At 41.6% G+C, this 16,657-nt stretch overlaps 1 protein-coding gene across 1 annotated transcript in view; it reads left to right on the top strand.

Annotated features, from left to right (window-relative positions):
* The window catches only part of LOC135521651 (cyclic nucleotide-gated cation channel beta-3-like), a 31,941-nt gene that overhangs the window by 4,281 nt on the left and 11,003 nt on the right, over positions 1–16,657 (top strand). Inside the window, exons 3-9 of the mRNA XM_064947335.1 lie at positions 335–458; positions 6,493–6,653; positions 6,938–7,249; positions 14,954–15,162; positions 15,578–15,628; positions 15,874–15,960; positions 16,225–16,289. Coding sequence (XP_064803407.1) covers positions 335–458; positions 6,493–6,653; positions 6,938–7,249; positions 14,954–15,162; positions 15,578–15,628; positions 15,874–15,960; positions 16,225–16,289 — 1,009 coding nt within the window. The remainder of the gene's footprint in view (positions 1–334; positions 459–6,492; positions 6,654–6,937; positions 7,250–14,953; positions 15,163–15,577; positions 15,629–15,873; positions 15,961–16,224; positions 16,290–16,657) is intronic.

Genomic DNA, 16,657 nt, shown 5'->3' with positions numbered 1-16,657 from the left:
TTTGAACGGGGTATGATAGCAGGTGCCAGGCGAACTTGTTTGAGTGTGTCAAGAACTGCAACCCTGCTGGGTTTTTCACGCTCAACAGTTTCCCGTGTGTATCAAGAATGGTCCACCACCCGATAGGACATCCAGCCAACTTGACACAACTTTGGGATGCATTGGAGTCAACATGGGCCAGCATCCCTGTGGAATGCTTCGACACCTTGTAGAGCCCATGCCCCAAAGCATTAAGGCTGTTCTGAGGGTATACTCAGTGTATGGTCTTAAGTTTCATTCTTTACATTCTACACTGATCCACTTGCTCATATTATCTTTTGTACACTACCCATAGATCCTGCCCCAGCTCCAGCCCCAGCTCCAGCCCCAGCTCCTGCCCCTGCCCCAGCCCCTGCCCCGGCCGCTGCCCCAGCACCTGCACCTGCAGAAGGGGACAAACCCGCTGATGGGGCTGAAGGGTAAGAACATGAATAACACCTGGCTGTGAAACTGTCTATGGGCTATTAGTTCATCCAGTACATCCCACAGGAACTGCCAAATAGGGGAAGTAGGACATAACAAAGCTGTTAAAGAGAGAGGGGAGAATATGGGGAGTGAGAGAGAGTTCATACTGGGGCTGTTCATCTACTGAGATAAGATGTGTTAATAATAATCTCATTTTATGCCGTATTCGTGCCGAATACAACATGTGTAAAAAGCTTATACATGTGTTGTCTGTACACAGCACAGTAACATGTAGACTAGTCTCTTCCCACAACTGCAGTGGCTGTGGCTTGTGGGAAGACAATAGTCTACATGTTTACAGTACAAAGGACAACATAAGCAAGATTACAAATAGACTATTAGTGCAGTGTAGGCCTATATTGTGTCTGCAGGCAGCTGCTTAGCGATGGCTTGATGTTTTCCCACCTCACTACAGAATGACTTGCAGCTTGTGACTCCCAAAGTAGCTGAATAAGATTATGGGATTATGGGTATTTGTGACTTAAGGAGGTCAGGGGATGGGTGGCGGTAGTTCACGTGTAAGTTTTATTTGAAAAGGTTTTCTTTGCTTTCTCTCTGTACTGTAGCTAATTTCTGACTTCAAGGAAGTAGGCTAACTTTTACAGTGGAATAGTCGCTGGTCTTGATTGAGAGAACTTCTATTCCATGTATTTGGCTTGTGTAAAGGCTGATTTCACATACAGTGTGTGTGTGACTTGTGCTGAAATCCTATTTCCTTGTTGAGGTACAGCCAAGTAAAAACAGAACGGAAATCCCACCTGCTTCTATTTCTGGCTATACAGAGTAGTAAGCTCCATACCTCTTAATGTGTGTGTGTGTGTGTTTTCTTAAATGCTTCATCTGGTATAGAATTCTTATAAGATGCTAGTGGGAAATATCTTTAAGTACAGTGCAGAGAAACGAGAAACATTCCTGCAGTGGAATTATTTATTTGATTTGATTTGACTGACCGAAGTGCCCTCTAGTGGCCTCATGGGTGGAATGTCAATAATATTTTTCATAATTTCATAATTAATAAACAGTATTTCAAAGAATATGCTGAAAATCAGCTGTTTCTATGTCAAACGGTTTTGTTATTTTTCAGTCTTCTGTGATGTATATAAAAGTGTAATATTGGGATGCAAACTCAACATTGAATACATTACAATTCTATATCTGACATGGTACAACCATGTATGTGATGTGTATACTTTTGTTTCAAAGTAGAATAAATATGATGTGTGAACCTGATTTAGCCCACTGCAGTAAATTAAAAAGGGACAGATAAAATGTGAATACCAGTCCAATACAGCATCTTCTCAGAGCATATTAGGGATATACAGTACAGATGGAAAGTATTCTTAGTTTCCTGGCACACCTGGCAATTACTTTGTAACCAACTAATCACTAGCACCAGGATTACCTCCAGTGCGCCTGGAGAGAGCACGAGAGAGAGAGAAACGGCGATTATATTTGTTCCTAGTACTAAGATGGCAGGTGGGTGGTATGCTGCTGTGCTGAGTATGACTCAATAGGTCCTCATGGACAACACAGACATGGTGGTCCCACTGCGTTTACACAGGCAGCTCAATTCTGATCTTTTGCCAAATTATTGGTGATCTGATTGGTCAAAAGACCAATTAGTTGCAAAAGATCAGAATTGGGCAGACTTTGTAAACACAACCATAATGATTGCGAGGAGTTCTGTGAATGTAGCGAATGCAGCTCTGTACACCTAGGATCAAATCTAGGCCCTATCTAATACCATACTGTCGGGCCGGATTTCCCGACTTAATTTGGCCCAGGGGTGGTTTTATTTGGCCCCCCAAGTTTTCTGTGGGAAACCAGTCAAAAGTTTGGACACACCTACTCCAGGGTCCTTCTTAATTTTTTTTTACTATTTTCTACATTGTAGAATAATAGTGAAGACATCAAAACTATTAAATAAAACATATGGAATCATGTAGTAACCAAAAACATGTTAAACAAATCAAAATATATTTTATATTTGAGATTCTTCAAAGTATCCACCCTTTGTCTTGATGACAGCTCAAAGCAAATCAAATCAAATTTTATTGGTCACATACACGTGGTTAGCAGATGTTAATGCGAGTGTAGCGAAATGCTTGTGCTTCTAGTTCTGACAGTGCAGTAATATCTAACAAGTAATCAAACAAATCCACAACAACTACCCTATACACACAAATGTAAATGAATAAGAATATGTACATATAAATACAGTTGAAGTCAAAAGTTTACATACACTTAGGTTGGAGTCATTAAAACTTGTTTTTAAACCACTCCACAAATGTCTTGCTAACAAACTATAGTTTTGGCAAGTCAGTTAGGACATCTACGTTGTGCATGACACAAGTCATTTTTGTTTACAGACAGATTATTGTTTACAGACAGATTATTTCACTTATAATTCACTGTATCACAATTCCAGTGGGTCAGAAGTTTACATACACTAAGTTGACTGTGCCTTTAAACAGCTTGGGGAAATGATGTCATGGCTATAGAAGCTTCTGATTGGCTAATTAACATAATTTGAGTCAATTGGAGGTGTACCTGTGGATGTATTTCAAGGCCAACCTTCAAACTCAGTGCCTCTTTGCTTAACATCATGGGAAAATCTAAAACAATCAGCCCAAAAATTGTAGACTTCCAAATGACTGGTTCATCCTTGGGAGCAATTTCCAAACGCCTGAAGGTACCACGTTCATCTGTACAAACAATGTATAAACAAAGTATAAACACCATGGGACCACACAGCCATCATACCTTTCAGGAAGGAGACGCGTTCTGTCTCCTAGAGATGAACGTACTTTGGTGCGAAAAGTGCAAATCAATCCCAGAACAACAGCAAAGGACCTTGTGAAGATGCTGGAGGAAACAGGTACAAAAGTATCTCTATATCCACAGTAAAATGAGTCCTATATTTGACATAACCTGAAAGGCCGCTCAGCAAGGAAGAAGCCACTGCTCCAAAACCGTCATAAAAAGCCAGACTACGGTTTGCAACTGCACATGGGGACAAAGATCATACTTTTGGAGAAATGTCCTCTGGTCTGATGAAACAAAAATAGAACTGTTTGGCCGTAATGAGCATCGTTATGTTTGGAGGGAAAAGGGGGAGGCTTGCAAGCCGAGGAACACCATCCCAACCATGAAGCACAGGGGTGGCAGCATCATGTTGTGGGGTTGCTTTGCTGCAGGAGGGACTTGTGCACTCACTTCACAAAATATATGGCATCATGAGGGAGGAAAATGATGTGGATATATTGAAGCAACATCTCAAAACATCAGTCAGGAAGTTAAAACTTGGTTGCAAATGGGTCTTCCAAATGGAAAATGACCCCAAGCATACTTCCAAAGTTGTGGCAAAATGGCTTAAGGACAATAAAGTCATGGTATTGGAGTGGCCATCACAAAGCCCTGACCTCAATCCATATGTGGGCAGAACTGAAAAAGCGTGTCCGAGCAAGGAGGCCTACAAACCTGACTCAGTTACACCAGATCTGTCAGGAGGAACGGGCCAAAATTCACCCAACATTTTGTGGGAAGCTTGTAGAAGGCTACCTGAAATGTTTGACCCAAGTTAAACAATTTAAAGGCAATGCTAACAAATACGAATTGAGTGTATATAAACTTCTGACCCACTGGGAATGTGATGAAAGAAATAAAAGCTGAAATAAATCATTCTCTCTACTGTTATTCTGACATTTCACATTCTTAAAATATAGTGGTGATCCTAACTGACCTAAGACAGGGAATTTTTTGCTAGGATTAAATGTCAGAAATTGTGAAAAACTAGTTTAAATATATTTGGCTAAGGTGTATGTAAACTTCTGACTTCAACTGTATATGGATGATTGATGGCTATTCGGCATAGGCGAGATGCAGTAGATGGTATAGAATACAGTTTATACATATGGGATGAGTAATGTAGGATATGTAGACATTATTAAAGTGGCATTATTTGAAGTGACTAGTGATACCTTTATTAAATCTATTAAAGTGGCCAGATATCTGAGTCTGTATGTTGGCAGCGGCCACTCTATATTAGTGATGGCTGTTTAACTGTCTGATGAAGCTGTTTTCAGTCTCTCAGTACCAGCTTTGATGCACCTGTACTGACCTCGCCTTCTGGATGATAACGGGGTGAACAGGCAGTAGCTGATTGTTGTAGCTGGTTGTTGTCCTTGATGATCATTTTGGCCTTCCTGTGACATCGGGTGCTGTAGGTGTCCTGGAGGGAAGGTGTTTGCCCCGGGGATGCGTTGTGCATTAACCTCTGGAGAGCCTTGCGGGTCTGGGCAGAGCAGTTGCCATACCAGACGGTGATACAGCCCAACATCTGTAAAATTTGTGAGGGTTTTAGGTGACAAGACACATTTCTTCAGCCTCTTAAGGGGCACTGTTGCGCCTTCCTCACCACGCTGTCTGTGTGGGTGGACCATTTCAGTTTGTCCGTGATGTGTACGCCGAGGAACTTAGAACTTTCCATCTTCTCCACTACTGTCCCGTCGGTGTGGATGGGGGGACCTCATGAAGGTCTCTTAACCAGCTTCAAGAGGTAGTCACCTGGAATGCATTTCAATTAACAGGTGTACCTTGTTCATAGTTAATTTGTGTAATTTCTTTCCTTCTTAATGCGTCTGAGCCAATCAATTATGTTGTGGCTAGGAATGGGTGATATACAGAGGATAGCCCTATTTGGTAAAAGTACAAGTCAATATTATGGCAAGAACAGCTGAAATAAGCAAAGAGAAATGACAGTCCATCATTACTTTAAAACATGAAGGTCAGTAAATCAGGAAAATGTCAAGAACTTTTAGAGTTTCTTCAAGTGCAGTCAAAAGAACCATCAAGCGCTATGATGAAACTTGCTCTCATGAGGACCGCCACAGGAAAGAAAGACCCAGAGTTACCTCTGCTGCAGAAGATAAGTTCATTAGTGTTACCTGCACGTCAGATTGCAGCCCAAATAAATGCTCCACAGAGTTCAAGTAACATCTCAACATAAACACATCTCAACATAAACTGTTCAGAGGATACTGTGTGAATCAGGCCTTCATGATCAAATTTCTGCAAAGAAACCAGAACGAAAGGACGAGATGAAGAGAATTGTGTGGGCCAAGAAACACGAGCAAGGGACATTAGACTGGTGGAAATCTGTCCTTTGGCCTGATGATTCCAAATTTTAGATTTTTGGTTCCAACCACCGTGTCTTTGTGAGTATTGCTTCTTTTATTTTATTTTATTTTTTTGGGGGGGGTGAATAGTTATGCATGCTCAAATTTTCAGTTTTATTGTCTTATTTCTTGTTTGTTTCACACCCCAAAAATATTTTGCCTCTTCAAAGTGGTAGGCATGTTGTGTAAATCAAATGACACAAACTCCCCAAAATCCATTTTAATTCCAGGTTGTAAGGCAACAAAATAGGACAAATGCCAAGGGGTGAATACTTTCGCAAGCCACTGTATATATACACTACCGTTCAAATGTTTGGGGTCACTTAGAAATGTCAGTGACTCCGGGATGCTGGCCTTCTGGGCAGAGTTGCAAAGAAAAGGTCATATCTGACTGGCCAATAAAAAGAAAAGATTAAGATGGGCAAAAGGACAGACACTGGACAGAGGAATCCCGGGGGCGTCTCTTCACTGTTGACGTTGAAACTTGTGTTTTTGCGGGTACTATTTAATGAAGTTGCCAGTTGAGGACTTGTGAGGCGTCTATTTCTCAAACTAGACACTAATGTACTTGTCCTCTTGCTCAGTTTGGCACCGGGGCCTCCCACTCCTCTTTCTATTCTGTTTAGGGCCAGTTTGTGCTGTTCTGTGAAGGGAGTTGTACACAGTGTTGCCCTTACATGCAATATCTATTTAAGGAACATGTCATAACATTCATCCTCCTTTTATTTGAACACAAACCATGTTCTTCTTCTGATTATTTGAATTAATTAGAACCCTGTTAAACAATTTGTCCTCTTGTCTCTTGATGCAGTGAAGAGCAGCCCCCTCCTCCACCTCCGCCGGTTGTGTACAGCAGGTATGCAGATGACACACTCCGGGAAGTTGTCAAACGGCTAAGAGAACGGACAAATATCTACAAAGAGAAAGCCATTGACCCCTATGCTACCACACCTGAAATCAGCCCCCCTATCAGTAAGTGGACCTACTGTAAACAGATGATGTTGTGTCAATCAGTCAGTCAGTCAATCATTCAATCACTTTAGTTTTTGATTAGTTAGTTGTCTACTAAGTAACAGTATATGTATCATACTGTATGTATAATATATTATACTTCAATACATATCGACCATGTTAAAACTGAGAAGGCCTGATATTCTCAATGATGAAGCCCAAATGTTAGACTATATAATTATAAACTCTTCTGCTATTCCATACCACTCATATCATTCATAATGGTTTCTGCCTGTTTTCTACAGCCCCGGTCTTGAGGAAACCAGACTACCTGAGGAAGAAGGAGGCAGAGAGGATAAAAGCAGAGGAGGATGCAATAAAAAAAGCAGAAGCAGACGCGATAAAGGCAGTAGAGATGGCAAAGAAAAAGGAGGAAAAAGCGAAGGCAGATGCGGAGAAGAAGGAGGCAGAGCGGCTAAAGAAACAGGAGGAGGAGCAGGCAGCAAGAGATGCATCCATTTGTCCCATGATCAGCTTTTCCTTCATTGACACTATGCTCCAACCAGTTGAAGACGCCATGGACTCAGTGCTTGGTAACACCATAGATCCATTCACAGGTAGTGCTCAGTTACATACTAAAATACACCTACACACTACACTACAGCTACACACTAGGTAGGCAGCTAGCGGTGAAGAGTGCTGGGCCAGTAACCGAAAGGTTGCTGGTTTGAATCTTCGAGCCGACTAGGTGAAAAATCTTTCGATATGCCTTTGATCAAGGCACTTATCCCTAATTGCTCTGGATAAGTGCATTTGCTAAATGACAAAAAATGAACAGCTTCATAATACAGTTACAGTGCATTCACAAGGTATTCAGACCCCTTGACTTTTTACACATTTTGTTACGTTACAGCCTTATTCTAAAATGGATCAAATAGTTTTTGTTCCCCTCAATCTTCACACAATACCCCATAATGACAAAGAAAAAAAAGTAATTTATTTATTTTTGCTAATTTATAAAAAATGTAAATATCACATTTACATAATACACCTGTATTTGGGGAGTTGTCCTATTCTTCTCTGTAGATCCTCTCAAGCTCTGTCAGGCTGGATTTGGAGCGTTGCTGCACAGCTATTTTCAGGTCTCTCTAGAGATGCTAGATCAGGTTCTGGCTGGGCCACTCAAGGACACTCTGAGACTTGTCCCGAAGCCACTCCTGCGTGGTCTTGGCTGTGTGCTTAGGGTCAATGTCCTGTTGGAAGGTGTACCATCATCCCGGTCTGAGGTTTTGAGAGCTCTGGAGCAAGTTTTATCAAGGATCTCTCTGTACATTGTTATGTTCATCTTTCCCTCGATCCTGACTAGTCTCCCAGTCCCTGCTGCTGAAAAACATCCCCATAGCATAATGCTGCCACCACCATGCTTCACCGTAGGGATGGTGCCTGGTTTCCTCCAGACATGACACTTGGCATTCACGCCAAAGAGTTTAATCTTGTTTCTCATGGTCTGAGAGTCCTTTAGGTGCCTTTTGGCAAACTCCAAGCGGATGCTCATCTGCCTTTTAACTTCTTATGGCTGTAGAGGCAGTATTGAGTAGCTTGGATGAAAGGTGTCCAGAGGTGCCCAGAGTAAATGGCCTGCTCCTCATTCCCAGTTGCTAATATATGCATATTATTATTAGTATTGGATAGAAAACACTCTGAAGTTTCTAAAACTGTTTGAATGATGTCTGTGAGTATAACAGAACTCATATGGCAGGCAAAAACCTGAGAAGAAATCCAAACAGGAAGTGAGAAATCTGAGGTTGGTCAATTTTCAACCCAGGCCCTACTGAATTCACAGTGGGATATGTATGACGTTGCACTTCCTAGGGCTTCCACTAGATGTCAACCATCTTTAGAAACTTGAATGAGGCTTCTACTGTGTTGTGGGCCTGAATAAGAGCTGAATGAGTCAGGTTACTGGCAGAGCCATTTCCTGGTCATGCACATTCCACATGATATCGACCTGCGTTCCATTGCTCCTCTACAAACAAAGGAATTCTCCATTTGGAACTATAAGATTTATGATAAAATCATCCTGAAGATTGATTCTATACTTAGTTTGAAATGTTTCTAAGACCTGTAATATAACTTTTTAAAGTTTTTGTCCGAAGTTATGGGGGACATGCACAAGCGTTTGGATTTGTATACCTAAGCCCTAACAAAAGTAGCTACTTGGACATAATGGTCATTATTGAACAAATCAAGCATTTATTGTGGAACTGTGATTCCTGGGAGTGCATTCTGATGAAGATCATCAAAGGTAAGGGAATATTTATAGTGTAATTTCTGATTTCTGTTGACTCCAACATGGCGGAAAATTGTATTTGTTTTCTGAGCGCCGTAAAGTTTTTTTGAAATCTGACACTGCGGTTGCATTAAGGAGAGGTATATCTATATTTCCATGTCTAACACTTGAATTTATCAACATTTATAATGAGTATTTCTGTAATGATGTGGCTCTCTGCAATATCACCGGATGTTTTTGGAACTAGTGAACGTAAAGCGCCAATGTAAACTCAGGTTTTTTTATATAAATATGAACTTCATCAAACAAAACATACATGTATTGTGTAACATGAAGTCCTATGAGTGTCATCTGATGAAGATCATCAAAGGTTAGTGATTAATTTTAACTCTATTTGTGCTTTTTGTGACTCCTCTCTTTGGCTGGAAAAATGGCTGTGTTTTTCTGTGGCTTGGTGGTGACCTAACATAATCGTTTGTGGTGCTTTTGCTGTAAAGCCTATTTGAAATCGGACATTGTGGTGGGATTAACAACAAGATTATCTTTAAAACAGTATAAGATACATGTATGTTTGAGGAATTTTAATTATGAGATTTCTGTTGTTTTGAGTTTGGCGCTCTGCACTTTCACTGGCTGTTGTCATATCGATCCCGTTAACGGGATTGCAGCCATAAATTAATGAGGAGTGGCTTCCGTCTGGCAACCCTACCATGAAGGCCTGATTGGTGGAGTGCTGCAGAGATGGTTGTCTTTCTGAAACGTTCTCCCAAGCTCTGTCAGAGTGACCATCGGGTTCTTGGTCACCTCCCTGACAAAGGCCCTTCTTCATCGATTGCTCCGTTTGGCCGGGAGCCAGCTCTAGGAAGAGTCTCGGTGGTTCCAAACTTCTTCCCTTTAAGAATGAGAGAGGGCACTGTGTTCTTGGGGACCTTCAATGCTGCAGAAATGTTTTGGTACCCTTCCCCAGATCTGTGCCTCGATCTTGTTCTGGAGCTCTACGGACAATTCCTTCAACCTCATGGCTTGATTTTTGCTCTGACATGCACTGTCAACTGTGGGACCTTATATAGACAGGTGTGTGCCTTTCCAAATCATGTCCAATCAAGTGAATTTACCACAGGTGGACTCCAATCAAGTTGTAGGAAAATCTCAAGGATGATCAGTGGCAAAGGGTCTCGTAGCAAAGGGTCTGAATACTTATGTAAATAAGGTATTTCAGTTTATTTTATTCTATATATTTGCAAACATTTCGAAAAACCTGTTCGCTTTGTCATTATGGGGTATTGTGTGTAGATTAATGAGGAAAACAATTAATTTAATCAATTTTAGAACAAGGCTGTAACGTAACAACATTTGAAAAAAGTGATGGGGTCAGAATACTTTACGAATGCACTGTAGAGTTCATATGTTAGCATCACCTTTTCACCATTGCAGATTCAGATGTAACATTTGCAGTTTCACATGGGAAAAACATTTACATGTGAAAGCCTTTCAGATGTGAAAATCAAACTTTGACATGTGGAATTGCATTTTCACATGCAAAAACTTTCAATGTGGAAATCAAACTCTCCCTTTGTTGAAATTTTGCATCCCCATGGAGTCACATTTATTTCACGAGATGATGTTTTCCCATGTGTAGTTTCATGTTTTCACATGTTGATTTCACATGTTATCATGGAAATGAATGTGTTTTTTTCTGTAAGGTTAGCTACACACTACACTACAGCTGCACACTACACTACAGCTGCACACTACACTACAGCTACACACTACACTACAGCTACACACTACAATACAGCTGTAGACTACACTACAGTTACACACTACACTACAGCTACACTACAGCTATACACTACACTAAGGGTTGGGTAGGTTACTTTCTATATGTAATCTGTTACAGTAAAATTGTAATCAGTAATGTAGCTTTTGGATTGCCCCAAAAAAATTCGGTCTCTCGATGTGCAAAACTGATAGAGACATACCCCAAGCGACTTACAGCTGTAATCGCAGCAAAAGGTGGCGCTACAATGTATTAACTTAAGGGGGCTGAATAATTTTGCACGCCCAATTTTTCAGTTTTTGATTTGTTAAATAAGTTTGAAATATCCAATAAATGTCGTTCCACTTCATGATTGTGTCCCACTTGTTGATTCCTCACAAAAAAATACAGTTTTATATCTTTATGTTTGAAGCCTGAAATGTGGCAAAAGGTTGCAAAGTTCAAGGGGGCCGAATACTTTCGCAAGGCACTGTACATTTAGACACTCCACTACAGTTAAATACTACAGTTACACACTTCACAACAGCTACACACTGCACTACAGTTACACACTACAGCCACACACTTCACTACAGCTACACACTGCACTACAGCGACACACTACACTACAGATACACACTGCACAACAGCTGCACACTACAGTTACACACTAAACTACAGTTACAAACTAAACGACAGCTACACACTACAGCTACATACTACATACTAACTCTACAGCTGTACACTACAGTTACACACTACAGCTGCACACTACACTGCAGCGACACACTAAACTATAGCTACACACTACAGCTAAAGTTACACACTACAGTTAGACACTCCACTACAGTTAAATACTACAGTTACACACTTCATAACAGCTACACACTGCACTACAGTTACATACTACAGCCACACACTTCACTACAGCTACACACTACACTACATATACACACTGCACAACAGCTGCACATTACAGCTACACACTACACTACAGTTAGACACTACAGTTACACACTAAACTACAGTTACAAACTAAATGACAGCTACACACTACAGCTACATACTACACAACTCTACAGCTACACACTACACTACAGCTACACACTACAGTTACACACATCACTACAGCTACACACTGCACTACAGCTACACACTGCACTACAGTTACACGACACTACAGTTACACGCTGTAGTTAAAGTTACACACTACAGTTACTCACTACACTACAGTTACACACAACAGTCGTGGCCAAAAGTTTTGAGAATGACACAAATAATAATTTTCACAGTCTGCTGCCTCAGTTTGTATGATGGCAATTTGCATATACTCCAGAATGTTATGAAGAGTGATCAGATTAATGGCAAAGTCCCTCATTGCCATGCAAATTAACTGAATCCCCCAAAAACATTTCCACTGCATTTCAGCCCTGCCACAAAAGGACCAGCTGACATCATGTCAGTGATTCTCTCGTTAACACAGGTGTGAGTGTTGACGAGGACAAGGCTGGAGATCACGCTGTCATGCTGATTGAGTTCGAATAACAGACTGGAAGCTTCAAAAGGAGGGTGGTGCTTGGAATCATTGTTCTTCCTCTGTCAGCCCTGGTTACCTGAAAGGAAACACGTGCCGTCATCATTGCTTTGCACAAAAAGGGCTTCACAGGCAAAGATGTAGCTTCCAATAAGATTGCACCTAAATCAACCATTTATCAGATCATCAAGAACTTCAAGGAGAGGGGTTCAATTGTTGTGAAGAAGGCTTCATGGCACCCAAGAAAGTCCAGAAAGCGCCAGGACCGTCTCCTAAAGTTGATTCAGCTGCGGGCACGGGGGACAACGAGTACAGATCTTGCTCAGGTATGGCAGCAGGCAGGTGTGAGTGCATTTGCATGCACTGTGAGGCGAAGACTTTTGGAGGATAGCCTGGTGTCAAGCAGGGCAGCAAAGAAGCCACTTCTCTCCTGGAAAAACATCAGGGACAAACTGATATTCTGCAAAAGGTACAGGGATTGGACTGCTGAGGACTGGGGTATTTTCTCTGATGAATCCCGTTTCCGATTGTTTGGGGCATCCGGAGAAGACAATGTGAGCGCTACCATCAGTCCTGTGTCATGCCAACAGTAAAGCATCCTGAGACCATTCATGTGTGGGGTTGCTTCTCAGCCAAGGGAGTGGGCTCACTCACAATTTTGCCTAAGAACACAGCCATGAATAAAGAATGGTACCAACACATCCTCTGAGAGCAACTTCTCCCAACCATCCAGGAACAGTTTGATGACTAACAATGCCTTTTCCAGCATGATGGAGCAACTTGCCATAAAGCAAAAGTGATAACTAAGAGGCTCAGGGAAGGGCCTCCCGGGTGGCGCAGTGGTTAAGGGCGCTGTACTGCAGCGCCAGCTGTGCCATCAGAGTCCCTGGGTTTGCGCCCAGGCTCTGTTGTAACCAGCCACGACCGGGAGGTCCGTGGGGCGACGCACAATTGGCCTAGCGTTGTCCGGGTTAGGGAGGGCTTGGTCGGTAGGGATGTCCTTGTCTCATCGCGCACCAGCGACCCCTGTGGCGGGCCGGGTGCAGTGCGCGCTAACCAAGGTTGCCAGGTGCACGGTGTTTCCTCCGACACATTGGTGCGGCTGGCTTCCGGGTTGGATGTGCGCTGTGTTAAGAAGCAGTACGGCTGGTTAGGTTGTGTATCGGAGGACGCATGACTTTCAACCTTCGTCTCTCCCGAGCCCGCACGGGAGTTGTAGCGATGAGACAAGATAGTAGCTACTACAACAATTGGATACCATGAAATTGGGGAGAAAAAGGGGGTAAAATAAAAAAAATATATATATTTTTTTAAAGAGGCTCAGGGAACTAAACATCGATATTTTGGGTCCATGGCCAGGAAACTCCCCAGACCTTAATCCCATTGAGAACTTGTGGTCAATCCACAAGAGGCGGGTGAACAAACAAAAACCCACAATTTCTGACAAACTCCAAGCATTGATTATGCAAGAATGGGCGGCCATCAGTCAGGATGTGGCCCAGAAGTTAATTGAAAGCATGCCAGGGCGGTTTGCGAGGTCTTGAAAAAGAAGGGCCAACACTGCAAATATTGACTCTTCACATCAACTTCATGTAATTGTCAATAAAAGGCTTTGACACTCATGAAATGCTTGTAATTATACTTCAGTATTCCATAGTAACAAATGACAAAAATATATCTAAAGACACTGAAGCAGCAAACTTTGTGGAAATTAATATTTGTGTCATTCTCAAAACTTTTGGCTACGACTGTACAGTTACTCACTTCACTACAGTCACACACTACAGCTACACACTGCACTACAGTTACACACTACAGCTACAAACTACACAACAGCTACACACTACAGTTACATACTTCACGACAGCTACACACTACACAACTCTACAGCTGTACACTACACTACATCTACACACAACACTACAGCAGTACACTACAGTTACGCACTACAGCTGCACACTACACAACAGCTACACACCACACTACAGTTACACACTACAGCTAAAGTTACACACTACAGTTGCACACTGCACTAAAGCTACACATTACACTACAGCTACACACTACAGCTACACACAACACAACAGCTGCACACTACAACTGCACACTACACAACAGCTACACACTACACTACAGCTACACACTACACTGCACTACAGCTACACTATACTACAGCTACCCACTACACTTCACCGCAGCTACACACTTCACCGCAGCTACACACTACAGCTACACACTGCACTACAGTTACACTACAGCGACACATTACACCTACACGCTACACTAAAGTTGCACACTACAGTTACACTACACTGCAGTTACACACTACAGTGTCACTTCACTGCAGTTACACACTACAGCTACACACTATACACTACACTAGCTATACACTACAGCTACACGTTACAGCTACAAAACACTGCAGCTGTGCACTGCGGCTACACACTAAAGCTGCACAATGCACTACAGCTACACACTAAACTACAGCTACACACTAAACTACAGCTACACACTACACTACAGCAACACACTGCACTACAGTTACACACTACACTACAGCTACACACAACACTACAGTAGTACACTACAGCTGCACATTATGCTACAGCTACACACTACACTACAGCTACACACTACACTACAGGAGGAGGTATGGACTACACAGTGCATTTCGGCTTCTTTAACATTTGTTCATTCATTTTCTTTCTCTGTATCTGTTTTTCTCTCTCCTTCTCTAGATCGCAAGTATATTGCTTGGATAACACTTGTAAGTTTGGCATTCAACTACAACGCTTGGTTTACACCGGTTCGTTTGGTCTTTCCCATCCACACTCCAGTCTCCGTTCCTTTCTGGATATTTGCTGACATTCTTGCAGACAGTGTCAATGTCATAGATATCGTCCTCTGGCAACCCCGACTGCAGTTTGTGAAAGGAGGAGACATTATTGTAAGTCATTCTAAATATCACTAGAGAGATGAAGGTCTTGATATTGCGTGTGTGTGTGTGTGTGTGTGTGTGTGAGAGAGAGAGAGTGGAGGCCGCTGAGGAGAGAACGGCTCATAATAATGGCTGGAATGCAGTACGATGGAATGGTATCAAACTCATGAAAACCATGTTTTTTTTATACCATTCAATTTATTCCATTCCAGCCATTATTATGAGCCATTCTCCAATCAGCAGCATCCGCTGGTGTGTTTGTGTCTGTTTCTGCATCTGTGTTCATACACACAAGTTTGAGTATGTGCAAGTGCGCATGCATATGCTTTTTATGTACTTCTAACATATATTATATTATTAGGCAACAATTCCACCGTAATGTAGAGAAACATGCAGGTAGATAAGACTTCATGTTATATTTCAGAAAGACCGGACTGTGACGAAGCTACATTATCGAGAGATTTCGAGGTTTAACGTGAGCTCTTATTTCATCATTTCTCACTTTCACCTTGTTGATGGTGTTCACTCTGCGTATATTATACTATGCAGAGATACACAGTGCAACATTGTTCATTCCACTTCGAGGCATGATTCAAGTAACATATCACACGTTGATGTAGAAATATCCAGACCATGTACTGTACTGTAGATATGTTGTACTTGTTTCAAGTTGAGTGTATTATTTCCAACTAACATTATATTTTCTTTCTGTTGGGGCAGTTGGATATGATCAGCATCATCCCATTAGAACTGCTCGGTATCCCGTTTGGATTCTCTGCTTTATACAGACTCAACCGTCTACTGAGGGTAGAGACTGCAGTTATCTTTATCACCAAACATGATATGTTTCATTCTTCATCTTTTATTATTTTATTAAATTGCTATATATTACATTAGACTAGAGGGTGACATTAGATAGTGTTTGGGGAACAACGTGCATGCACATCTATGAAGCTTTGACGTATGCTGACTCAGTTTAAAAATATAATGATGGATCTCTGATGCAATTTGTTTCCTTTTGTTCTCTCATGACATTTACTTAACAATGTTTTTCTGGCTTTTGTTCCACAGATAGACATGTTTTTCGAGTTCAGCGATCGGCTTGAGAGTATCATGGCCAAGGCTTACATCTGGAGGTATTCTCATCAAACAGACAGTCACATCCAAAATTACTGGCACTCTTAGTAAAGAATACTGTATAAAATATTTTATTAATATACTGAGGTATATTGTATGCAAAAAAAGGGAAATATATATTTTATTCTAATACAATTGCTCAGGGGAAAATATAAGATGGGTGTCAAAATTATTGAAACTTTGCAAGGATAACGGCACTTAGCTTTTTCCTATAATGTTTTATGATATTGAAGAACACACTGGGTGTAACGGCTTTCGTCTGGTGAAGGAGAGTCGGACCAAAATGCAGCGTGGTATCTTTGATACATGTTTAATGACGAAGAAAAACTAACAATACAAAAACAACAAACGGACCGTGAAAAGCCTA

Source organism: Oncorhynchus masou, chromosome 30 (genome assembly GCF_036934945.1).
Source record: "Oncorhynchus masou masou isolate Uvic2021 chromosome 30, UVic_Omas_1.1, whole genome shotgun sequence".
Classification (NCBI taxonomy): domain Eukaryota; kingdom Metazoa; phylum Chordata; class Actinopteri; order Salmoniformes; family Salmonidae; genus Oncorhynchus; species Oncorhynchus masou.
This window is presented reverse-complemented; position numbering and strand designations above follow the sequence as displayed.